This window comes from Varroa destructor, unplaced genomic scaffold (genome assembly GCF_002443255.2).
Source record: "Varroa destructor unplaced genomic scaffold, Vdes_3.0 BEIS01000003.1, whole genome shotgun sequence".
Lineage (NCBI taxonomy): Eukaryota > Metazoa > Arthropoda > Arachnida > Mesostigmata > Varroidae > Varroa > Varroa destructor.
In genome coordinates this window covers 34,142,966-34,169,878 of record NW_019211456.1, presented here as the reverse complement: position 1 = coordinate 34,169,878, position 26,913 = coordinate 34,142,966, and the positions used below count along the sequence as shown (strand labels likewise).

At 42.1% G+C, this 26,913-nt stretch overlaps 1 protein-coding gene across 5 annotated transcripts in view; it reads right to left on the bottom strand.

Moving 5' to 3' along the window:
- Window positions 1-4,089: 4,089 nt before the first annotated feature.
- LOC111246602 (protein O-mannosyl-transferase TMTC3-like) overlaps window positions 4,090-26,913 on the bottom strand; it is a 47,783-nt gene continuing 24,959 nt past the window's right edge. Inside the window, exons 1-11 of one of the 5 annotated variants that reach the window (XM_022796462.2) lie at window positions 15,640-16,032; window positions 11,329-11,514; window positions 9,084-9,220; window positions 8,680-8,779; window positions 8,205-8,551; window positions 7,672-8,097; window positions 6,879-7,088; window positions 6,184-6,430; window positions 5,341-5,604; window positions 4,464-4,892; window positions 4,090-4,334 (exon numbers count right to left, since the gene is read on the bottom strand). In XM_022796462.2, coding sequence (XP_022652197.1) covers window positions 4,173-4,334; window positions 4,464-4,892; window positions 5,341-5,604; window positions 6,184-6,430; window positions 6,879-7,088; window positions 7,672-8,097; window positions 8,205-8,551; window positions 8,680-8,779; window positions 9,084-9,220; window positions 11,329-11,514; window positions 15,640-15,741 — 2,610 coding nt within the window. In that variant the 5' untranslated portion in view covers window positions 15,742-16,032 and the 3' untranslated portion in view covers window positions 4,090-4,172. Of the gene's footprint in view, window positions 4,335-4,463; window positions 4,893-5,340; window positions 5,605-6,183; window positions 6,431-6,878; window positions 7,089-7,671; window positions 8,098-8,204; window positions 8,552-8,679; window positions 8,780-9,083; window positions 9,221-11,328; window positions 11,515-15,520; window positions 16,034-26,913 lie in introns of those variants that run through there. The other 4 variants (XM_022796464.2, XM_086982683.1, XM_086982684.1 and 1 more) reach the window with 4 other exon arrangements.

Sequence of the window (26,913 nt, the reverse complement as noted above, 5' to 3'; positions counted from 1 at the left end):
CGTTGCCACCTCCTATACTCCGGAACTCACTTCTTTTTTTCTACGACAACCGCTCTCAGCGTTCAGAGTTCCCCCGTAATCGATTCTGTGTGGCCCGAGCCAAAACTCCCACCTCTCACGCATGCACTTTTCTACAATATATGTACACGTACTTAAACATTTGCGCTGTGCAAACTTCTCGCAGTTGCAGGTAGATCCATATACTAGCTCGTACGTAGATACGCACACGAACACAAGGAGGCATATATCTCGACCGCTGTCTTGCTCAACCCGTTCCCACCGGTGTATCTGCCATTGCTGTATCTCCCATCCGTTTGGTTGCTCGTTCTGTGCTTTCGAGGAAACGGCTACGCGGTATCCCTACGACAACTGACAGTTTCCGAGAGTGGATATTGAGGTTGATGCTATCGCTTAAATGCTTTATTTCCACACGTCCAGACGCTCTCTACAACCTTTACAGCCGCAGATGCCCATGCAAATATATATACCTACACCAGCAGCATATACGTACAACCCACACCCACACAAAGGGACCTTTTACACATTCAAAGGGAGTGCGCACACTTATGGGATACGGTGGCAGGGAGGCGCGGATTTCTAGTAACGGTGTACAACGATGGAGTCTACGGCAATCTGCCACCGTAGCTGTGTCACCGGTTGCCCTCAGTGTCATCGCCACTGTCTTGTGCTTGTCCCAGAAGCTTCTGAGTGATCAGTCTCTCGTTGGCTTTTGCGTCGAGGTGAGAACGTCCGCCGTCGAAACGATGCGGCGGTTGCCACCCCGCTGTTCTCATGCCTCCTGTTTTCACCGCTGTCTGTACTGCTGGCATCAGCCGTTCGCTCAACTTTGTCCCCCATAGAAAAGGCTGGGCTTCTATTGCATTTTGTTCACTTTGCCTATTTTGCAAGACTAGGTGCTGTTGACTAGTTAGAGCTGTTCTCTCTCTTTTTCTGAGGGAGATTTTCTTGACCTCCGTCTTCGTAAAGCTTCTCCATGTTGGCCGTGGAGCTTTCTCAACTGCCTTCACTTCGGCGCTTACAACTCAGCTACTGCCTACGTGACTCTACATACTTTGTTATACTAGAAGTTACTAAAGCGCACACAAATAACCCTATCTTGTCCCCGTATTGGTTCGAACAGAGCAAAAAGCACCAAAGGATGCAAGAATTACTGTTGCTAGCGGCACTGTTATCAACAGCATGGCGATAGGCCCTCACCGTTTTCTTCTACCTACATACGTCGCAAGCCTTAGCTGTGGAAAATCGCGACTGTTTTAGACGGATCGACATAAGATCACAAATCGCCGACATGAGGTCGGCATTGGCAATCGGCAATCTCAATGAGAGCAAATTCAGCGGAAGAGCAGAAACTCACAAGCGGATCGCTGCATGTCTCATCTTTTTTTAGCCGGTGCATAAGTTCCCCCGAAGTTTAGCCCACGTATTCATTTCGAAGACGAGTTGCTCAGGATTGAATTTCCCGAATCGGTATCTGCGAATCGATGGCCATACAAGGACCTCGCCCAGGACCAATTAACATCTATAGAACTAGAAAAGCGCGAACTGGTGCCGAAGGTTAATATAAATAAAGATAACCAGTAGACGATGGCAAAGAGCGCGAAAGAGAACGAACCTATCTCATAGTTATTAAAACTTAATTGTTAAATCCTCATTTTGGTCGTCGTTGACGTTGGAGGTTCGAAGAATCGATTGTGTGGAATTGCTGTAAATTGTTGGATGACCTGTGATGGGGCGACGAGGTGGATGAGGTTTCTGACGATAAGTCGATAACGCTGGGTGAGGAGACATTTGGCGTTCTTCACCTCAGCTCCGTAGGAATAGGCACCTTCCCTAGGACGGACGTGCGAGGAGTACTGGAGAGATGGCTACCCAGTTTTGTCGTAGTGATGGTGGCTGCAGTTACCGCGAAAACACGAGAAAACAGCGAGAACCGCTCGAAGCATATAGGAGCCTCGCTGGCGTGTGAAAGTGAATTGCTTCATTTGCATGCTTTGCTTGGAACGCTGGGGCGACACGAACTCAGAAGGAAGAAGGACTCGTGAAGCTAGCTCGAGTCGTCGGTTTTGTTGTCGCTCTGAACACTCTTGTCTGCACGGGAGAGGCAAAGTGTTTGCTATTAGCCCCAGGTGAACCGTTGCAGCAGCATCGTCAACGCGAGACGGTCGCGAGCCACTGTGTTCGGCTTCATTTCGACCAAGGGACGCTGATGTCAGAGAAGGCGCCGAAGTACCCCTGCAAATACAGAAACCGGGAAGACGAGGGTCCTACTCGTTCCTTGTGGCCTGGCGGATATACCGGCGGCGGCCATCAACGCAGCAATCCAGGGAACGACTCAGATCGCGTACCTGCCTAGCAGGCTCTACGGAGAACAGAGCACTGTTGAGAAGTTGTTGTGTATACACACAGACCCCAGTAAAACATTTCAGCGTTCTTTACTCGACCCGCCGCAACCTTGGGCATCTGTGGGACGCAAAAGTCCGCCGCAACTGCCGTTTCTGGCCGTGTTTTGCGTAAGTCTTCGCGTTTGTCGCCTTCTTCCGGGCTCAGCATTGGGGGTCTGAGGTTTGCCAACGAGGTAGCCTGCTCCTCAAAATCTACGTGCTTATATGCCGTCTAGCTGAATGTAAATTATGCGGTCCGCTTTCTGTTTTAGTCATTTAAGAGACAAACAAGGAGACGCCTTTGCCGGTAAAAAAAAACGCTTAAAATAAAAGACGTTGTAAAGGATGAGGAAAAGTTAGGCGGGGTAAGGGGGTAAAAAGCTGATTATGTGGCATTTTGCGACGGTGACAGGACTGAATCGAAGGCAAAGCAGAACTTCTTCATGATGTTTTCTTTGCGAATTTGTTTCTATTTGCATCTCCCTGTTAAATTGGAAAAAATGCGGATTATAGAAAATGACCATTGGACGACTTGTATAGCTTAAATATCGCTGTTTGCAATAGTCTTAGTCAAAAAACAAGGTTTGGAAAGAGTGGAGTTTATCTCTAGGATTTTCGGCTTCGGGATATCGGTGCGAATCGTAGCATTTGTTAGTACACTTTACCAGCTACTTTGTCGCGTCTCCAGTGTCTAGAACATCTCACTGTAAACAATCAAACTTCAACGGAGTCGATATTATCAGAAACAGAGACAGATCGGATAGAGAAAGTTGACATATAGAATATGATGATTCCTTGTTCGCTTGCATAAACACAAAATTCTATTCATGGATCGTTAGATGCGCAGTGAGTTGTTTTTAGTTGCTTTACGTTGCTATATAGGCGCCGGTTCGTTTAATTTGAGGGGTCTTCGTAATCCTCATGTTCTAATGAGCCACCAAGGAATAATCACCATTTTCGGATAAAAAGAGAGGTGCGCACGGACGATGCCGCTCAGGGCTCTTCTCGAGAGCATATGTCTGTCTATAAGTGCGGGTTTCTCTCGTTCTGGGAAAACGATACACAGAAATCATATTTGCTCTCGTTGTCGTGATGGGCTGCCATCAAATTGAAACCGCTAAAAGATAATCAATGAACAAGATTCAACATCAACATCGTCCTACTGGCAGTACATTAGCCCCTAGAGTCGTTAATCTTCACCGTCGTGCTTCTGGCCCTTGTTAATTATGCTTTCTCTATACATGTGCCTGTGAAATGTGCACACTTTGGAAAAGTGCAGTAGTTTGAAGTCAGTTAGTTACGTTGGCAATAGGCTCATTGACTTACGACTTTCAATATGGCTAGATAACTAATCAGCAAGTTTTTAATAGTCGGACCGGAGCAAAATTGCATTTGTACTATGAATATAGGTAGTGGCTAAAGTTAAATGTTGTGAAGGGGATCGCTTGGTTGTGACTGCATGGTTTTTCTACGTGTTTTTTGAATGTGTTCTTTTCGATCATTGAAATGCATGTACATGTATGCCCCTAGGCTTTACCTATAAGGTAGAAGGGAAATGAAAACGCTATGATCGAGGAATCTTCGTTGCGGTGCTATTACTGGGTTCCATCTGGAACATTACAGCTAACGAAATGCTATCCATACGATCGATCTGAATAACTATCGGTAAAAGCTAAGACATCGACTATTTACAGTTCGTCAACAAAATAGTATCTGATTCCTTTATTTGTTACATAACAATGTGCAGATACACAGAATGATGGCTGTGCCCTAGAGATTACTACTTTTATGGAAAACCTCGTCTTGCTTGATACGCGTAATGTACTTCGAGCAACGCGACTTCTCAGCCTCCGTGGAAGACTCGACTATGCAGAGATTGTAACGGACACCCTGATTATCCACCCGTTCAACTTCGAGGACCTTGTGATAAAACTGAGCATCGGTACGAATGATTCAATTAGTAATTCATTATAGCAACTACTGCTATAATACTATGGGATCGACTGCGCTCGATAATGTCGTAATGTAATACAGTATACATCTATCCTTCAGACAACTTACCAATTTGGCCTTGTTCTTGTCTTGTCTATGTATCATGTGAATATCGGCAAGCAGCATGAGGCCTTTAACGTGATCCGGATGCCAAGTAACCAATTGTTCAAGGACAATCACAGAATCCGTAATACGCCGCTGTTCGAACAATAAGACTCCGAGGTTGAAGAGTGCACTCCGAAAGTTCGGTCGGAGTGCAAGAGCTCGTCGAAAGAAAACTTCACCCCGATCTAGACTACACGACGGCTGAGACGATTGCGAAGCATGCTGCACGCACGCCATGGCCAAGTTGAACCAAACGTTCTCCAAAGGTAACGTATGTTGGCCCGGAGCGTCCGAAGTCGTAAGAGCAATTTCCTCAACCCGATCAACTAGGCGGCGCCGGAATCGAACTTCACTGATATTTTGAACGCACATGCTCAAACTCAACAAAGCTCTCTGTAAACAGTATCATCGATTTTAGCCTTCGACACCACAGATAACTTATACTAATTTCACAGTTAGTACCTCAGATCAGTAACAATCGCGATGGCGTAGTGTAATAGGCTAATATAACACAGGCCCCCTAGCCAGGTTGAATCTATTATCTAGGAAAACGCCTTGAAATGCCTTTAAAATCCAAAAATTCTTAACTTTTAATTAGCATTCGAAGGTTTATTAGCCACGTAAATGGGGGACCTTAAAAACGACCCGCAAAAGTTGCTTTAACGTTTATTTCGACCCACGATTTGAGTACTGAAGACAACTTTATGCTCTAAACAATAAAATCAGTGCATATGAATGAAGTATATATATATATATATACACATATCTATATACACATATATATATATATATATATATACGATAAAGTAGCCGCACATGAGTTACCACTTAATTTTCTTACCTGATGACTTGGATCCAGTTTCAGTACCGTAAGAAATTCTTGGGCAGCCCGCTCTGTATAATTCTTTTGGGTTTTGTGGTTGTCTAGTTTGACGAGCCCAACTCCAAGGTTAAAATGCACGTTCGGATCGAACGGTTTCAGCTTCACTGCATGTGAGTACACCTGTATTGCCTCGTCAAGTCGACCCATCTTCAAAAGTATTTCCCCTCGATTTGTGTAAGCGTCCACGTAATCTTGCTTCATGGCTATTGCCTCTCGATACAGCTACACGGAAAAGACGTTAAATTGGCGATTAATTAAGTCTGCTGACCCCATAGATACATTTTTAGAAAATGTCCCTGATCATTCACTATGAATATAATAATTGTTTGTTTTACGGACTCTGTGTCAAGGTCAAGATGGTATTGTTCGATGTCAACTATACCATGCCCTTTTATGCGCAGATGACTATTGCTGTTCGTTCTCGTTTCTCGTGGATTATCTCTATTAACTATGGGTAGCTACAGAGAACGGCACTTTGCCGAAAAAGGCGGTCTAATCGATTTTAAGCAGTATGAATAGTGACATGATTAGTAATGGCTAAACCCATAACTCCAGAGCATCTAAAGCGTTGGTTCCTGGACCTCAAGGCCGAAAATGATTTACCAAGGCATTAACGTAAGATGAAATAAATTTATTAGCCGATATTAAACCTGCTGAGTCGCGTTGTCTACCTACAGTGAACCTGATTGCATTGCCAGTAGATGGTTGTGACAAAACCGGTCGACAACGTTCCCGCTCTGGTCTAATTACAGACTCGTTTGTGGGAGGGGGTGGATTTTAGTCAATGTCAATGGTTCTTACCATATCGGCTTCATGTAGGCGGCTGTTATTTCGAGTGATAAGGTTAGCCAAACTAACGAAGACATTCAGATGAACAGGAGCAATCCTAAGTTCCTTTGTTGGGTTCGAGGTGACTCCTAATCGTGGAGTGCGTCTCGGCAGGAGGGAGTGAGCTTTACTGTAGGCAGCTTCAGCCTCAGTAAATCGGGAAAGCTTATTTAATGCGCAGCCAACGTTTATCCACGAACCAATATCGTCCGGCTGGAGTCTAAGCAGAACAGTGGCGTAGTGTCAATGGAGTAGTTTAAAATGGTGATCGCCATATTGAAATTTCGAGTCTACATTTTCCCACTCGCGTGCTGACAATAGGAGCGAGTCCTATATAAGCTAGGGCATTTAGTTACTAGAATAACACACAGACCTACTCCATATTGGATAAGTGGAACGATTCGAACCTTTATATAGAAATAGCTACATCTTTGCAAAGAATTTGAGCTATTTCAACCAAAACAAAGTCAACGTGTATCTATGTAGATATTAAAGGAAAATTTTTTTTCTAGTTAGATTGTAAGCTATTCCAGTGCGTTTTCTCATCCATTCCAATAATATTTCATAGAAAATGGGCTACTTTAACTTATTTAATTTCAACTAACTCGAATTGTTCAGTAAATTATAGAAATATCAGAATATTGCTGTCACTTTTTCTATATACTAACATGGAAGCCCTTTGGAAGAACTCAAGTGCCTTTTCAAAGTTTTCCTGTTGCTGATAGGCGAATCCGACGTTATTAAACAGTTTTGCGTTATTAACATTGGTGCGAAGTCCAGATAAATAAATGGATAATTCGTCTTTCCAATCCAAGTTCCTCTGAATTGTCTTTACCATGTGCGAGCTGACGAGGAGGAACAAACCCAATTTGCACCACCTGAAAGCGTGTAAAAGTAAGATTTACAGAAACAAACGCGTTCAAATAGCATAAGTTGTTTTTTTAAGAAACTAGTTTAACAAGGAGATATTAATACTTCGTGATTCTTGTTAGGTAAAAACAAAAGAAACACAAAAGCATTTGCTCGAATTTCTAATTCAGTTTTGTTCGTTCATAATTAAACTTCTCACCTAGAACAAGTGATTCGATAGTTCCCTTAAGCAACATCTATACTTGCTTCCTACGTAATCGAGCTACTCCCGATACAATGTCAACTACGCTAAGAGTGAACGACTTAACGCCTTCTGAAGTTTACAGCTGGCAATTCTGATACGAGACTAGCATACTTAATGGCATGCTTGCACCACAGAGCACATTGGTACCAAGTCTGGTGCTAGAGAAGCGCAGTGGACCGAAAAGGGCTAACGGCCAGTTTTTTTTTTCGGTGAGCTATGCCTGCACGAAACATGACAAAAGAAGCGTGAACCACCGTTTTAGATGATAGCTAAACAAGCAAGAATCAGTTTAAATTCTTGCTGCGTAATATAGGCGGTATAAGTCAGTTAATACTAAAATTGCTTACCGCTGAGTATAAGCTGCATGCTTCGGTAGATTGTAAGCGCCATTGGCTACTAGCATAGAGAAGCCGACACTCGGAATGTAGAGGACCCTTTCGGCGATCACGAATCCAACGTGAAAAAAAAGATTCGACGCGGGTATAAACGGTACAATCAGCATCGCCACAGATATAATCACACGACCCAGTTCGCGCTCTGAACCAGATGCAGCTGTTAAAAACAGCTTCCACAGGACGGCTATGAGACTTGCAAGCAGTACTAATGTTGCGAGGTTGCGTGGGTCGGTTACTCCCACCAACGGGATAGAGCCCATCGTCCAATCACAGCAGAGCCGAAATGGAAATAGCAATATGCCGAAATTAAAGGCTGCGAGATATGCGAATGTCAACTGACGATACGGTCGATCCGACGATGCTGCAGGATTATCAAACCTATGCGGGATAAATACATCGAGGATGTTTTTAATGTATGTAATGCCTAGCTAGCTAGCCATACGCATCAGAATCGTTAGCATTTGCCCAACTTTCGGGTTACTCACCTGGTAAACACTGGGAGCTCCCCGTTCATAAGGCGATACCGTGCGTATAGTAATACTGTGGCTGCGACCAAATAGCCGACATATCTATGGCTGTCCGCTCTTAGGTAAATTAAAATGCTCTTATGTTCGGAACTTCTAAACAGCTTTTGAAGCGGAATACGCCGAATGACCTTCAGGAGGATGCATAGTGGAAATGCCATAAAACCCTGTTCCTTTGACAAAGTTGCCAATATACACATAACGATGCTGATCGACTGCGAGGTCCACGAGTCGTCCTCGCAGAACATTAGCGACCACAGAAAAAATAAGGCGCTTAAAAGTTCGGCACGACCTACAACGCCTGTCACCTGCAAATTAAATCTACAGTTTAAAAAAAAAGCATTCGACAGCGTGAAGACCTTTCTGTACAAGTATCTTTGAGAAATGTTCCATTCGAACAATGTGATACCGAACGAACATGCCCATTATTACTCACAGCTTCCGTGTGAATAGGATGTATGGCGAACAGCAATGCGCAGAGAAACGGCGCCGCTCCTATGATTCGATCGCTGATCCTTAACCATTGTGCGGAAAACCTGTGCCACGGAAAATAATGGTTTTCGCAAGGACACAGATTCGGAAGGGAACCCTTAATCGGTAGCTGCCGTAATACTTCCCTTATATCTAGCAGTTCTGAGTGCTCGAGCAGGTACGCTCGATCACATTTTTGGTATTCCGTTTTTGAAAGACGTCATAATTCGATGTACAATTGACATGAGTAATAAGTAACGTAGACAACATGCACCTGTTACACTTTGAGGATATTACCGTACGTGCATTTTTGGACAAAGTACGGATATTTTTAGCTATTATAAGATAGTGAAAAAAAAAAAAACGTACCTTAGTACGCTGGCGGACACGGCTGCATGTAGGAGGACGTTTGCAAGATGGTACCCGAAAGACTGTAGTCCGTGCAGAGCGTAAGATATTCGGAACGTTAACACACTTAATGGCCGATATGACTTGTGACTATGCTCCTAAAATGTGTGCAAAACGGAATATTTTCTAATTACAATCATATTTGTTAGATTCGCCAACTCTTTCAATTTATTAAATCGTACGTAACTATAAAGGAACACATTCCTTCGTCTTCAGGTTGGATTCGCCCCCAGCTGTTCGGTGCTATCACCTTCGTCATAGGGTTTCTATAATTATTTAGCAATGTTGTCTCTACTGGCGAAATTTTAAGACAGTTCAATTTCTAAATGTAAAATATACGCAAATACTTCCAGAAAAATGTCCAATACAAGTAAGCAATTTGTTTGTTCTTGCTGAAATTTATCTTTTATGTCAATGCTGATTAGGGTGAACATTCGCTCTTATGTTGGTTTTCGTATAATTTTCAGAACACTATTTAAGGCTCGGACTGCGCTACTACCAAGTTATGGTTAAATTTCTGGAAAGTTTTTGCTTCTTGCAATGCCCTATGGAAACAATCGCCTTCTTAAAGTCTTGAAAGTATTGTAGGGAGGCAACATTTCCCGGAATTTTGAGACCCTTCTCTAGGATATAATTACTTGGTCCTTCGGCAGACGAGCCGTAATCGATCAGAATGCAAAATCAGAAGAACTGGATTCGCTTGCAATTCTAAAACAGCTTAAAACAGTATAGATTTAGTGTTTGGTAAAGTTTCTGCAGCTAGAAACACTGTCGGCTAAAAAAGAAAAATTCTGGGAAAAGGTTTTCAACGGGAAAATGAGTGTCGTAGAATGTTCCCTAAAAAGGAAAATCTGACGGATCAAGAATTGTGGCAGAAGCCAACAGATTTCGAGATACGCGGGTGTTAGGACCCTAGGTTTAAGGTATGGAAAAAATACCGTACTTGTTCATTCTGGTCAATTTAATAAGGTAAAAATGTTGGACAAGTAGGTGTGGCATGATTTGAGTGTGGATCAAGGAGAGACACATTAAGGATGCTTGCTTCTTTTTTCAATAGAGAGCCATTTCTGTACCAAAAATGGATCTTTGACGGTAATTGTGCACGACGACATTTATAAATAGATGCAACTGGACCAGTGGAACGTCCGATGCGATATTGTCCCTGTTTTGTAGCCTAACGTTGTGACTTGTGGCTTATTAATTGCGGCGGAAGTCAATAATTGGAGCAGTTAATGAGAAAACACCGCATTAAGCAGCTAAGGATAGTAAACAAAGATATACATCCCTATTGCACGACCACGCTCAACTTCACACCGCAGGACTCACTGGAGTGAAGGTGGAACTGCAGCTGCAAGCGTTTCACCATCTAGAGTACTCGACAGGAATTGATTACATATTTTTTAATATCTTCATTCAAATCTAAACGTGTGGTCGAAACGAGTTCTTAAATTTGTATAGATTAGATCGCGTACCTAAGACTTTTACAGTAAAAGGGTTAATAAATTACCATTCGGTTCGCAAAAATTCATAATGAATGATACCTTGATTGAAAACTAATCCTAAACCTAGAGTTCATAAAATAGCGTTTCATACCAATCAACCTAGAAATCATTTAGCAGTATCAGAAGAAGCATTTTCGGAGAGCCTGCATACCGGTGTCCCCAATCTGAAAGCAGAGAGCATTGAGGGAGAATATATCTTTTCATAACTTCAGGTCTATAGGCATCATTAGGTTGCTACCTTGCGGTTCAGAACCTAGCCGTAATTTTAGCCCTTAGTTAGCCTCATTGTTCGCCTGATGGGTTTCTTTGTAGACCAAAGGTTCGGCAAGGTACATTCATCGATACCTTTGCGTTTGTCCAATATAACTATTGAGTGCACTTAGCGGATCTACTCCTGAAATAAAATCATTTGCGACTTCGATGCAGGTTTTGCAGGCATGTCTCACTAAGACATTTGAAAGCTTATGAAAAGTATGAAATTCGAAGGTTTTTTTGGTAGGTCATATCTCTTAAGAATATAGACATATCTTCTGTGAATCGAGCATTTCAAAGCTATCATCCCTTACGGAGATCTTCTTATTTTCGCGAACTAGCAAGTTCCAGCCAGTGGCTATTGTTAGCCACGTTCTACATAGCCCGCTCGCTTCGAAACAAAATTTTGTTCCAATTTTTAGATACCATTTTTAGAAATTTCGGTGTATTACCATGTTCATTGGTGTTCCCCAGTAGTCGTTTGTGAGAAGCTGAAATAGCGGCGTATGTCCGTGCACGTCACGATTCGACACGATTGCTGAAAGGTCGTCAAACACAAAACCACATCTTGGCGAATTTCCGTAGACGGTTAACGCTGCCAGAATAACGACGATGTACTGTATACTACTCGGGTTTGCCTGCAACCCATAGCAAAAGATTAGCTTGAGCCCTGTTGTAGCGCACTGTGCACCGTAGGTTCGTCCATTCAGCACGAGCTGATACATTCACGTCTCGCTAAAGATAATGAATCTGCCACACATAATACCTTTGATGATTCGATTCATTGACTTATCAATTACTCTGCCATCGCAGCGATCTAAGACAATCCTTAATCATCCCTGTTTAGCCATTAGGCTTCTCACAGAACCGTAACAGAATTTCAGGGCGGGTAAGCAGTCTCTGTTGAGAGAGCAGGCCAAATGCCCCACTATGGCCAATCAGTCTATCGTTTCGAAAATCTTCTATCCATTACGTCTGCAGATCGTATGGCCAAACTGTGCACTAGACGACGGACAAATGCTCACAATGGCTTTTTTTTTTTCCGGTATCTAAACCCGTAATCATCTATTAACACATTTTAAATGTACGCATATAAATTACATGAAAATATAGCATAGAATTCTTAAGCTTACCCGACGAGATAGGAATTGTTTAAATCCACTGAACGATTATCCCGTTTGTAGAATACGCAGTTTCAAAGGAACATTTCAGAAAGACTATGCAGACACAAAAAAACAGCTAACTCGAACATAAAGTCCCTTCATGAGCATTTTTTCGTAAAGACTATTCGACTGGACTAGCACCTCACTCGCTATTCCAATAAATGCAACTACACTTCTGCGCTTTTAGAGTTAACTTATGTTCGACGTACAGAAAGAATAGCTAGGCCCAGTTCGATTAATCAGGACGGGTCCTGACAGGACCTAAACTCAAGTTCAAGCAATGGTTGCAGCTGTTCTTTTTAATACCGTTTTGGCGAGCGAAACACATAGAGGGAGCTTGGTTCTAGCAATATTGTACTGCCAGGGTCAGATGGGCTTTGTGCTTCACAGACTGAATTATTATATTATATAAGATGGCAATTAGTGTAGTACCATCGAAGACGAATCGTTTGGATATTTGATTCATGTTTTGCCCCGGTAACTTGCGCGGGCGTATAATCTCGTTTCCTTTATATATATTATGGTTGGTGATGTTTAATTAAGTGTGAAGTCCGTTCTTCACATTCAAACTACTTGATGTCAGCCGAAGAGTTACTCGGAGGAAATCCAATCATTTTTTACTAATTACGGGTATTTTCAAACACTGTGACATACCTTTATTCTAGAACTTCTAAAAAAAAGTCTTCATCAAACTTTCAATCAAGATATTCTCTAACATTGTTCGACATTAGTATTATATAGAATTGCTGCTAGAGTCAGTCAGTTGATTGCTGAGGTTCATCAACGAACGGGCCGAAGGAAGCCAGTGGGGCAAAGTAGCTAACGTAGTGAAGTCCACGTAGCCAAATAATAACAAGCGAATCATGTAGTAACTTCCTAGCTTGATTGGTACTAAAATCTACAAGGACCTACGAAAACGTCAATATTCTCAGTGTTATTGTTGCTATTTAGTTGTCTCGACCGTATTCTAAATTTGTAATTCAACTAACTTCTGTTAATAACGTTACATTCTGCCGACTAACTTTGTTCAGTTTCTCTATGTATCGTACAGCGACGGTGTTTAAATCAGGGCTCGTTGCACTCAAAACGATAGGATAAAATCACTCAAGATGTACAAGGCAGGTAATATGTCGTTCTCGGAAATACTATTTTTTCCCCTATAAACAGGGCAAAAACAACATTTAACTCATAACCTATTTAGTCTTAGTCAGTTTATACGATTGTATCAATAAAGCACACTGTGCCCCGCATTGCAAAGAAAAATACGAATACAGCATATACGTGATACGGGTAAAATGTTCATATGGGCTCCAAATAACAGTGACTCAGATCAAAATAGAACGTCTTGCCCCCATTTAGTCCACTATGCAAAATACTACAAGCACACGAATTCTTATTTTGTATGAAAAATATATATATGTAGTTCAATAGTAGAGCATTCGTGACTAATAGACTTTCTTTCCGCCCAAAGCATGATCATATATATATATATACATGGTGTACAAGACCGAAAGGGCCATGGGCACAGTTTGGCCTCCACACTGTGATTAGCTACCCAGAAGGTAGATATGATCTTTCCAAGCTTTCTTTACATACAGTCCCAGTGGTTTATGCATATTAAATGGTGTTTTTGTCGTGCCTAGGCATTACGGATCGGTTGACGTTCTCCGAAAACGAGATACGCTTGGATACGCAGTTAGGAATATAGAAATATCGGTGGGTTCGCGGTTGAATCCATTTAGGACTTTCTGTGACAGTCGCTGCAAGACGTAACGTCCAATACAGGCGGACGTTGCCCTACGTAGACCTGCGCAGACGTCTGCATCGATCTCAGGCGCGAGCATATGAACAATAAGCTGGAAGCGTTTGTCCGGTGAGTAACAGAATCCTCTCGCCACGCTGCTGACTTCCTGCTAGGTAACCCATAAAACATGGGCACTGTCGCAGGTCGGCGTCATCTTGGTCAATTAAGTGAAACTGCGAACAGAGGACATAAACTAGCCATATGTTGTGCCGGAAAAATTTAGCAGAACATGCTAAAAAATTGACATACGTCTACTTTAGATGTTATTATCGATTAGGTCAATAACGTTTTAAAGTCTACGGGGCTCAACTGGTACAGCGCACAAGCGATACGACGATAGTACTAATCGAAGTCGATGCCGGTGGATTTCCCCTTTGTCGAAAGCGTTGAGGTCGTTATTGGTTTTCAAGCCTACTTTGTGGCATCTGTCACAAAATTTAGATGCCCTACATGGGATATGCGATAAACGCTATCTTCCCTTATTTGGAGAAACCACTCATATACCCCTACCGGTCATCCTTATAGTAAGAAACAGTGGCCAAAGCTTAGAATAGAAAAAAAGCACCCTTATCGGTAGATAATGGGACGCACTAAAGCACATAAACTGTAGTTGTTTATAATTAAATAGGCATTATCATTCATTTAAATAATCGTGCCGCTCACCAGATCAAGTCGCCTCTAATACGCGCGGCACGAGTAACTTCACTAAATCTATGGTATGGCCTTTTTATAATAATAATTATAGTATTCATTGTAATTATTAAATATATTTTTAATACTTATAAATTATTAAAAGTAAATCTATTATCTTTACATTGACTAGTTAATGAGACTATTTAATATCAGCAGCCTTACCAAATTAGTTTATAGGCTTTAGTATAATAAAATTATTTACAGGCTCACCATCAAGCATTGATCATTGATGCTGATCGTATTCTACGATCTGCCAGGTGCATGAATGTGCCCCTAGCGGGCTAAATACGGGAGACATATCTTTTTTGGACTACAAAGCCGCGAGACATTTCTTTATAAATCTTCTTTGTTTTTATTTAACGAAAAAATCCCAAACGATCATCTATGCGATATATAATGTTGCGATCCTGTTCTTCGATATAGCAAGCGGCTTATATGAACGATGGGCTGTGATTAGCAAGGATACACCCATAATTTTCTATAAAATAGCGGATTGGAACGAATCACTGGGCTTGGGTGTCGCTTGCCCCTTTTCTGTACAGCCGTAATTGGCCAAATTATGCACCCAAGCTAGTGCTGACTTCAAAAACGACCCTATATTACTCCGAACGCTGAATTTCCTTGCAGTAGATAAGTAGTTTTTTTATGTGATTGACGTGGTAAATCTTTACGCAGTTTTGTCTCAGAGGATTAGCTTTCTAGAACTACAACGCCTGTTTTTTTTTGAGACGACTTTTTAAACTTTGGGTATAGCCATCTATACGGAAAACTGTTGAGAGGTAAAGGAAATGATTCTGTGTGCCTCAATCTAATGGAAGCTACTCGATCGTGCCGTCCTTTTTGCGGTACAGCAGTAGAATGAAAGTGTTTTATATACATAAATTTCTACCCATATGCTATGTAAGCAATCATCAACAGTGACTATCACATAACAGTAATTATCGATTACTTTACATTTATGATTTTAGTTTAGTAAACACTTACTATCGACGAATACCAATGGAAGGCAGTGCGATCAGTCTTTTTTTTTTAACGAGACATTAAGATGATACTGCGAACGAAACAGTTCTTTTTGGCTTCTTGATGACTCACTCTCTACTTACATGAAGCTTCCGTTGAGAGGTTTGGGTATCCGTTTTTTTCACTTCAACAAAAGGCACTCCTCTGAAGCGTTTGTTGATATTTTGTAGTCTGCACTGACACATCGTCTATTGCGTTATGTCGGATTTCATTAGGTTCGAAAGTGTACGACAAATAGGATCTGCGCTCAGTCTCACTTAATCAATGCTCTATGTTTCGGTTCACATCAACATGGCCCGCATCTCTGACCAATAAAGCTACTCTGAAACGATATGGCCCGTTCGAGCACGTGTACCTGAAGGATGCGGACGCTGGTTGTGGAGAGGGCGGTGGCAAGGGAAACGGGAAGAGATCTCGGAGAGTGGGCGGAGCTTCGGCTTTATTCCGCAACGACAACGACGTCACGAAAATCTCGATTAGGCCTGCAAAGACATTTCGACTTCGTACATCGGAGGAAAAACGTTCGTGCAGTGCAGTACCGTACGCGCGTAAGGGTTGAAGCTTTTAAAAAGCATTTTTTATGGTCCGCTCGATGTCTCTTTGAACCGGAGTCATGCGAAGTAAAATTTGTGGCTATATGAAGGGCACATTTTCAAGTAGAGACCTTCTTCAGTGTATTTGTTTATATATAATAGACTATGTATTGCATAATGAAAAAAACCTGCCTGAACACGTTCACAAAGAATGTTGAATCGTGCAATGAAAATAGTTGTTTAGCTCACTCAAAATCCTTAAAAAATACATACATAGTACACTGCAACGCATGTACGTTTTACGTTTAGCGTATATTTAAATGTCCTTGTCTACCTACTGAAAGCTTTCGTGGTGTCATATGCGTATATAATGCGATACATTTTTGGGTTAGGCTGAAATTAGTGGGACACTGTATTAAAAAATATAAAAAAAAAAAGACGATTCGTCGTGATATTTTGGATTGTTATATATTAATTCTACTCGTGTGTATAGATAGCGTCACATAGAAGAATGCGGTATGACCTGTTATTGCCTTGAGATGTCCTAATATCATAGCACTTGTCATATCGGCAAGAGTTGCTGTTAAATGTCACTCGATGCGAGAAGGTTGTCCCCTATCTGCTCGGCCATGTTTCTAACCAACTTGACTAGGCGTAATCGTCGCGCGGGCCTTCTTCTATCAAATCCTAATTTCGCTGTCAGGCCCAACAAGGAACCAACCTGATACGGCTCGAGAACTGCGGTTATTACAAAACTTGGGGAAGGGGCCGATGAAGGTTTGCACTTGCCGCTACCTTTTTTCTTTCTTGGTCTTTCACTTGTTCTCCCCTTCGGACGAATACTTTTCTCTATTCCTAGACTAGCACGGCCCTGCTGTGTATGTGCAGCAACTTACAGCTATTAAACAACGAGAGAGCCATTAGGTCAAATGAACGCGACAGCTGTGTCCAGGGCAAGAAACGCCATCGTCGTCGCTTTATATTAGCCACCGCATAGTGCCATTTAGCGCTGTTTGTAACCGCCATAGTCCGTCCCTAAATCCCGAGACTTCTGCCATATGGTCGTCCGGTCACCGAATTACCGGTTGCGGCGGTCGCAGGTTGACGAGGATTGACAACCTGCCGTGTAGAGCAAGACCTCGACTAGCGCTTATTTGGATTCTCGTCACGTAAGTTTCGTGTCGGCGGCAATTGTCGGTAAAGCTGTTTCTCCTTTGCGGGTCTTCATCTGTGGAGGTGTAAAGGGTGTTCCATAGAGTTCTTACGGTCGTTTTCAACTGGCCACAGCCTCTTCTTCTCTAAGTCGGTTCCTTTTATAGGGTTTTTCTTGAGAAAGCGGAGCCTGTTACAGCAACGATGAGTAGCCACTTGCCTAGGTTAGGAAGCGGATATAGATAGCATTTGCCATACCGTGTACGTCATGTAATAGCGTTTCACGATTAAGAACGTACGAAAATCGTAGCCTAGGTAGCAAACGAGGCCAGTAAAACTCGTAGCACTTGAAATCCGTTACAAGACCAGCGAAAGCTCAATTGTTAATTACCCGGCCGGTTGTCAACAGGCGACGAGAAAATGGTATTAAGCAACCTGGACCGCCGGTAGGGTCAATAGAGAACAAAAGCACCTAAAAATATTTCTTGACACAAAGTACTATCCGATAATTTTACGTCAGCGGCTGTCACTGGTTAAATCGGAAAGCCTCTTATATCTAAACAAAATTGCCAAGTAAACACCTGGTTTCACCTGTTTCAAAAGCACCCTAAACTCGAAGCCGTCTTGTTGGCCCCCGAGTTCTATAGTCAGCTGTTATACCCGGTTGAACTGATGATCTTGTGCAAACGTATCAAGCTCCCTTTAGCCGCACTTATAATATGGCGAAACGCCTTCTTGAATATATATGCGGGCTGAAACAATAGTGTACTACGAGTTTTACAGTTAAAGTAACAAAAGCTTTTTAACTAAGCTTTTAGATATATGTATAGATTAATTTGTTCTTTCGCAGTTGCTCGCTCTAGCTTTACACTTCTCGCCCATTTATGGGCAAGAGCATTTTTACGATTTTATCGATCTGCCGCACGGCTGTAAAAGTACTATCCCTTTGGTCTGGAATAAGAAGCACAATCAATACCTGATGTTGTTCCATAGCTAACATACGCGATGCGAGTTGCAATACTATCAGCTGTAGTTCGTCCCTATTCTTGTCGGGTGTTTTCCACCAAACAGATATGGTTTCGGTATAGCGACGTTCGCCTGTGCCTGCACGCCACCTCACGAATGCTTTCCTACAGAGCAGTTTTTCTGGGCGAAAAAGAGCGCGCGTCAGGGGGTTGGCTGTTGGGCGGTAGTGATGATGTCGGAAACTGAAAATGAAATGAATAGGCACTGCACAGTAGGAAAGGCAGTGGGTAGCAGCGAATAGCAGATGGTGCGTCGGCGGAGACAATGCTTCCACTCGTAGTGGTCCGAGGACAGCAGCGGCAGTAGCCGCACAAAAAGTTGTTATCGCGCGCTGTGAAGCTATCCGAGAAAAGGACGGTCTGGTTGAGTCGCGCGGGTCGGAAGGGGTCGCGAGGTTTCGAGGGGCGTCGGACAATATGAAGCGTTTGTTGATAACGTTGCTACTAAACTGACTCGTGCTGCTTTTCCTGCTAGTCTATGCACTACGCTGGTTGTGCTGCGGGTCAGACTGTACAACAGTGAGAAACCTAAAAATATGGTAGGCGTTAAAGGGAAAAAAAAGTGCGAGAGAGACATATAGGGTCTTCGGGGCAAAATACCCTGTAAAGGGGACAAAAAGTCGAACGGCGTTACCATAGGTTCCTGGCTACCCTCGCTGCTGGTAATGTTTCACTGATCTTTTCCATGGTGTAGCCTACCGGAAGTCGTATGGCCGAAAAAAAATAGTAGTTTTGAAGTTGGCTAATGTGATGGCTGGCGACATGTATCCAAAGCTGCCAAAACTAGGCGAAAAGCACGCTACTGATACGTTTACCATGACGAACGTACAATGTGTCTATGCGTACCACCTCAAGCAGACCGAAGTCATGAAATATATCTATGCAGGCATATTGCATACTGAAGTATTTAAACCTCTACTCTTATATTATTAGTTTAACCAGTGTGACCCAAAGCATTCTCTAGCACCCCTGTTTCTTTTACATCATTGAAAAAAATATATTTTTCAAGTGTATTTTGGTGGACAAAAATATACATCGAAATGTAACTAGTCGGATATTTTGTGTCTCTTATATGGGCTATCTTATTCAATTTTTATACGCCAATGTCGGTAATTCATCTCTAGTTTCTAGCATCTTGCTTATATCCAACGATTATTGAACTCACGTCTCCAGTACGACCCGACGCACCCTTTTGTAGTATTTTGTAGTTTGTCATGGGGCATAGGCTAAACATAGCCCAGTTTCCTGTGATCGTTTGCTCCTTATCTCTATTTTAGGGTGGAGAGCAAGCTTCCACACACATATATGCGTATGTCTATGTATCGAATGGGAGAAAGACAAAACAACCATTCTCAACGAATCAAATCGATGACTTCTTTGTCACGCACCATAGCTAACTTCTTCGGAAAAATGGAAGATGCATAAGCAGAAGCAAAACGTTTCATACGATCTTAACAACTTCCACTTCAAGGCACGTTGGTACGAGAACGCGTTGAATACCTACGCATAGGACCCAGTACAGAGGTTGAGCGCATGGCCGATATCTTCGATGGAAAATAAGCCGTACGGGCTTAAATGGTATAGTAGACTTTATATGAATGTTCTCTTTCACTCGGTATTTTATCCGCCCTATTTTTATGTGGTAAAAAGTGCGCCCTGGTATAAAAACCTAAGCATTCATCATTAATTGATTGGATTTCAATCTAACGGCGTCTCTCAGTCATGCCAGTGTAACCACAGGCCGTTCTGGCTCAACGCTAGATAACGTAACAGAAGGTTTTGGCAGACTCGATTGCACTGTTCTGCGAGCTAACAACGGAAGTCAATGCGACAGCAGCAACAGATAATAGTATAATATATGTGAGGTACACATTTGAATCCCCACACACGAGCATCGTCAGTGTTATCACCATTACTTCTCCCTTACTGCTTTGCTACTGGAGCAGGTTAATTAGTGAAGCTCAGTTACCAACAACGGACATCATCTCTACGCTTTTACCGAGGTAATATCAGGCTATATCCGACATTGTTCAGATGCGCTCCTCAGTCACTGTCCTCTATTGCTGATCCTGAGTCGATGCCAATGTTGCTGTTGCTGCGATTCGTAGGAGATAAATAGTTCCGCATCTTAGTACCAATGAAGTCCGAGACCGCCGGTTATCAGTTAACCATCCATATGAGAGCGTAACAATGCAGTGAAAATACCGTACAATTGCAAATTCCATGAGAAAGTATTATTACTGTTATTAGAAGAAGAAAAAAGAAGGCTTTTGGTGTTTAGTTTAACATTGAATGAATATAATTTTCTCATTAGAGAATGCTCGAGGTTCTCTAAATACGCTCCAAAAACAGACCTATTTACGTCGATGCATGAGAATACGACTTCTTTTGGTTAAACGAGCGCTGTGTACTGTATATGTAGCAACTGCCCAGATTGATAGTAATCATTCAAAAAAAAAACGACTATGTTTCGTTAATTGTCGTAGGTTAACTTATGAGGAACTTCTGCTCTCGAGGAAGCGTGTGAGCTGTGTAAGTTGGATGGTTTACTGTTCTATCGTTGACCGAGTTGTATGAGAAGAGGGGACGGGCCTTTATGAACTTCATAACGTAACTGATTATTTATTTTACAGTGAACCTCAAACGTTAACCTGTTAAGCCTGACCCGTATCTTATTATGCTTTTAATTGTATTTAGTGAAAGCACCGCTTTGTCTACCAAGGGAGGCACTCGCTTATACAAGAAATCCATGAAGTCGTGAAGTGAGTGCGATCGTTTGGTATAGCTTTATTGCTAATATAAATTATTAGTTATAGTTTCTCGCATCTTTTTCAGTGTTTATTCTTTAAACTTATATATATATATATATATATATTATAGTAGGTTTATGTGTGGCCGAATGAAGAAAATAAACAACGATTTCGACTGAAGGAACTGACCGTTCGCCTTTGTCGTTTTTATTGGTAGCTTTTATTGTCGTTTTGAAAGGCAGCCTACTTTCAAAGTCTGCCAAAATGATGGACTGTTATGAGACAAAAGCACGCGTTTGCGAGATACATTTACTGAACTAGACTTTTAATAGATCGTCCATATAATATAAAAGCAATAAACAGACGTTCCTATTTGAACGAAACGAAAATTCTAACGTATAGTTAACTTAGAGAACTACAAATTATGCCTCAGTGCACATTAGTTGAACGTATAGATCCACTATGGTCTGAAATTTCTTTTGAAAAAAGTCTCTTTCATCGGTATATATATATATATATATCAATGTATAACTCTACCTAACTTAATGTACTATTAAACGTAAATTATAAATAAATATCAAACTCCAGCGTTTCAACAGTATTAACACTCAGATTTCAGATCTACATTATATCTCATTTACTAATTTATCAAGGTACTGCCGATGTATAACTTTTACCAGAATATGTATGGTGTCTAAGTACAATCCAGCCTCTCTACGTGCTTTGTAGGGAACGCTGTCGCACCTGCAGGTGCTCCTTTATGGCCCCAAACTAGCTAAATCTGTGCAAATCACGTTCGCTAGTAGCTACAAAGGGGGGACTTCCAGTGTCGGAAAGGGATGCCGCGAGCTTTCGATACAGAGCGGAAATAGAACCGGTATTCGTCTAGCAGAAAGCTGAGGAGGTAAAGTAGGTAACCATTAAGCACCCACCGAGAAGGGAGCTTGCAGTTCTCGGTGGCAAACGTACATAAAGCCACGCTATCGAAGGACAGTCCAAAGGAACACGCATGGGTGTGTCCTGGACCTTAAAGCCTATAATCCAAAACACTAGCTCTGACCTTGCGTTTGCAGGCTTTTTTCTTCCTGTTGCTTTGTCTTAGCCTGTGAAGCTGCTCAATAACTGCCACCTTGTTGAGGTCAATTGATTTCTGTTTATTTTTTTGACTCCGTCCGGAGGACAATCTGGCCTTGGAAAACATATCTTAACAGTTGGACTGTCTAAAGGTAATAGTGACTCACATTGAAGCGGACAGATTAACTCGGATGGGAAAGCGCTACGGCAAGAGTGGTTAAATTATACTGTCTGCCCGTCTGGATCAAACGTACTGAAAACATATTATAGACATAGAGCATATTTCGATTATATATGTCATCATAATATATATGTTAAGGCCTTATTACATAGAATTAACAACCAGTTGGATAAATCTCTGGTTTGGTTCGAGTCGAGTGCGTACTCACTGCAACGTAGATATAAAAATAATAACCTATGCCTTGAGTTAGTTGTTCTAAATAAACAAATATGAACATAACTACTCGCAAAAGTTTAAACACTTTCTTTTTTACAAAATAGATTATACGGACATGTGATAAATATCTGCCGGCGCATTAGGCCTAACATCAAGATAGTGGGCTTTAGTAATTATCAAGGCGGCAGGTTAAACAGGTACAATCGCGGGCGCGATTGGTGGCAATCGTCATGGTCTGATAGTTTTCGTGGACGGTGCGCCCGGTGGTACATGCGGTACGTTCTGTTGTAGGTAGGCTCAACGCTCTTCAATAGCCTCAAGGTCTAAGCGGTGTTTGAAATTTTGCTGGAAAAATGAAGTATCAGTGCGCAGGTACGCTACTCCACTTTAATACAGCCTCTGTATGCTCCTATCACCCGCTTAAGATAAGCTTTCCATTCTATACAATTGTTCTAAACCCTTATCGAAAAAAATGATTATTTCGATGATAAAGCGCTGCGTTACGATCGAATAGTCACTGTGCTAAGGTGCCGTTCGTGGTACAGTGGCAGCGTCCTTGATTATGAGCCCGATGGGCACTGGTGATCTAGATTCGAATCTGGGCGTAAACATATTTTGATTTCCCAGTAAAAAGCCAAGTTAGAGGGAAGTGATAACCATCGTAGTTCCCACTCCAGCTCGGTTACTCCACAGTGCTTGTATTTGCTCCTATTTTAACATCTTTTTGAAGCAGTGGCACGCTGTGCTATCAAGGCCTGTCGTAGAAGGAACAACTGAGTGGCGGCTCTGACCAAAATAGAACTTTGCTAAGAAATCAGCTACCAAGGTACGTAATAGCGTGGCCTTTTTCGGAGTTTCCTCAAATGGGCCTCGAGAAGCACAGTTCGATTGTGACCAATTTAGAGCTTAGTTTATAAAAGTTATCCGCGTATTCTGGGTGCCCGCCTAAAGGCATCAACCTTAATGGAACCAACATGAGTTTTAAGCAAGAAAAAAAAATCAGGTGGAGGCAATGTGGTATGGAAATACTGATTTCCAATTTCCTTACTGGCGACAAGTTCTTTTGTATTGCTACAAGTCATTTGCACCCAAACGCGACACGAAAAGCCGTAAGAAAAGCATCAGATCTTATACTTGTCGAATTTCAAAGTGTTACAGCAACAAAACCTGAGTGCGGACCAAAAAGGTGACACCAGCAATGACTGATGCTTTCAATGAGCTTGCAATTTACTTTACATCAGCTTCATGGTGTCCCGTAGTGGCCAAGTGATTGAGGCGGGATCTTTAGACCTATCAGGATCTTTGCGTAGAGGTCTGAATTATGTTGATTTTACGCTGGATGGTTTGTACGTCGGTTTGTACAATGGCTGTACGTCGAAGCAGTCTGTGTCGTGATTTTTAAATCTGAATATAAGCCAAATCAATCACGCATCCTGCTGTTATAGTCGACCAGTTAAGGAATTATTAAAATTTTCTAGCCTTGCTCCGTACTGCCTCGAACGTTGTTGATTGCAAAATAGGTTCAGGGTGCAGTGGTTAATACAGTGTGTCCTGAATTATTCTTCTCAAAATCGTCTTGACCTATTTATCTAGAAAAAGTAAGACGAAAAGCTTTTGCATCGATCGTGCGTTTGAAGCAATTCCATGCTTTCCATAGCTCACTGATCTGAAATTTATTCGATTGAAAGATACGAAGAGCAAAATGAATTAGAGAAATCGAATCCTGAACCTTAAAACAACCCTAATCCTGGAAAAGTATCCTGTGTGACATCATTAGCTTTTCGATATAATGCTTGTTTTGCGTCTCGCCCGTTCTGTCAAACGTGGCGTCTATTTACCAAATCTGCAACAATTCTCGCCTAATTTAAGTCATAAAAAGCAGGACCACTATTACGTTTAGGAACTAAAAATCTGTTCTGGAAAGCCACTTCTAGGGTCCAAACTGTAGCTAAATCACCAGTTTGACATTGCTTAATGAAAAATGCTTAATGCATCAATTGGGGTCCATCTTACTCAGTTGGTTCAGCTCGCAAATCTGTTTCAGACCCATTACCGACACTTCCTTCACTCGTGATAATGTTGATATTTATTGCATTATTTAAAACAGCTTCTAAAGGGCCCTTCGATGTTCAATACGATAGTTATTCTATTATTCGAAGCTATTCAGTGTGCCTGAGCTGTTTTCGTGAAGAATCGAAGAAATCATCGTATCGTCGTGCTAGCTAATAAAGGTACCCATCAGTCTCAGATTAGTTCCACTGTTATCTGCTGTGGCGTCAGTTTGGGCGGTTGCAGAGGGAATTTGTTCGCAATAAATATAAGAAAACTACATTTGAAAATCCAGTAGTCGTAGCGTCACCAACGGCTGTGTGTTGTATACGCGAACTGCGTGCTCGGCACTCAACAGTGCCGATATGGGGTGGCGATGGAAACTGAGTAAAGCAACCTTCAATGAGTTGCCAAAGGGACGAGATAAGCGTACGGGAAGCCTAGACGAAGCAACGGCAAAGGAAAGCAGCTGTCTAGCCGGCAAGCGACAATGGCCGATAATGCTGTTAGTTTGCTATAAAGGGTTAGAGACGTCGAAAAGATCACGCCGCGCACGAAAGAACGAAGACGAAATGAAAGGGATCTCCTTGTTGGTGTAGTGCTGCATCTTCTTCAGCAGTAGCAGCATCGGACGCGTTGTAGGCATTATGTCGCCACCTTATCAGGCCTCACCAGGAGGCACTGCTGGGGTGTTTATTCCCCTATGATGCTCATTATATAGGCAAGCGGTCTGCTCATAATACTAGTACGGGAATAGTGCGACTAATCTTAAAGCCTATAGTCGGCTAAGTAGGATATTCACAGCGGGTCGGCATGTTGGTTTAAGCAGACATAATTAGATGTTCGCACTGATGGATACGGACGCAAATGTGCAGGTGGACGACCTCATCATAGTGAGGATAGGCGTTTGTTACTTACGTTATTTCTCTGCCTATTGGTTTGAGCGTGACACATGTTCTGCCTAATGTCATGACTGAAAAAGCCTACATGTTTTTCATATCTGAATTAATTTCGAATAAAAAAAATAATATAGGTTTTTTTTCCCATGCTCGTTTTACCGTCCGCTCGTTATTGATTCAGAATTACTATTGCAGAGCTCCATAGTGAAATCCAATGGAGCATTAGGAGGTTCAGGCGGTTGTGCGTTAAAAAAACACAGTTATTATCTACTACTTACCGCTGGTAATACAAATAATGGAAATAGACGCACGCGTATGCTGCACGTGCCAACCCTACGCAGAATAATAGCTAACATTGATAGTCAGAGCTGCAAGTATACGTTTTGAAAGTTTGATATCAATATAGTCAAGATGAATATAATACCTGATCTATTCGTTCGCTATTGTACTACTCTTTCATACTATAGCGGGCTACACCTATACCCACACCCCTGTTAGCAGTATCTGTTTGAAGGCAGTAACGAACATAAATAGATAAGTAACAATCTCCTCGGCTTTCCATTACCGGAACCGATATAATAAGCATATGAAACCTAGTCGCATAATTGGCATTTCTGCCAGAACATCACCGTACGACTACTTAAGTCAACATTTCTCTGTTTAACTTACTCACCACGGGGGATTAGCCCGCTACGGAGTATCGTAGGTTACCCGTCGTTCGTGAACGTACCATTGTACATTCAGACGGATTCGTGTTATCGAAGGCCCGAGAAAAAGAATAGGCTACAGCTGTGTGCTTCCATAGGTCTTCCCTTACGAAGCAAAAGCTGGATTGCCGTATGTACCGGTGCCGCCTCTGCTTTATTTGCCTTCGCCGACACCGTCGTTGCGGTAGTCATGACATTCTAGGGGTAATTGGTCGAAAGAACGGAGTAATACGGACGCGCACCAGTCTAACGTCTAATATTGACCAGGTAGTTAGGCACTGCTCCGAGACAGGATAAGCCCAAAAATCCGAATTTGTTCTCTGCTTCCCTCCACCGATATGGCTTTCATTGTTCATCCCTTTTATTCTACTGCATCGCTGCTCGGGCCAGCTTTGGTGTACGAGTTTCATTGGTCGTAGGTCGATCTTCGCACATCGTTGCAAAGCTGCCTGAAGTCAATGAACCTGGTTCATTAGTTTTATTATTACTATTGCCGTTATATAGTCTATGGAATCCATACGGCATCGACGGTAGCCGCAGTACGAGCTATAGGCTGTATTAAATCTGGGGACCGCCACAATGACAGGATTTTCAAGGAATAGGGGTGGAAAAGTAGCGAGAAAAGAATAAGCGGATTGGTAGCAGCTGAGATGGGAAACCAAGAGGGACATTGTTATTAAAACATATGGAGGAAATCTCCAGCTGGCATTGCGCATCTATATATATATATATATATAGATGCGTAGATTGTTTACATTCTTGACTACATAT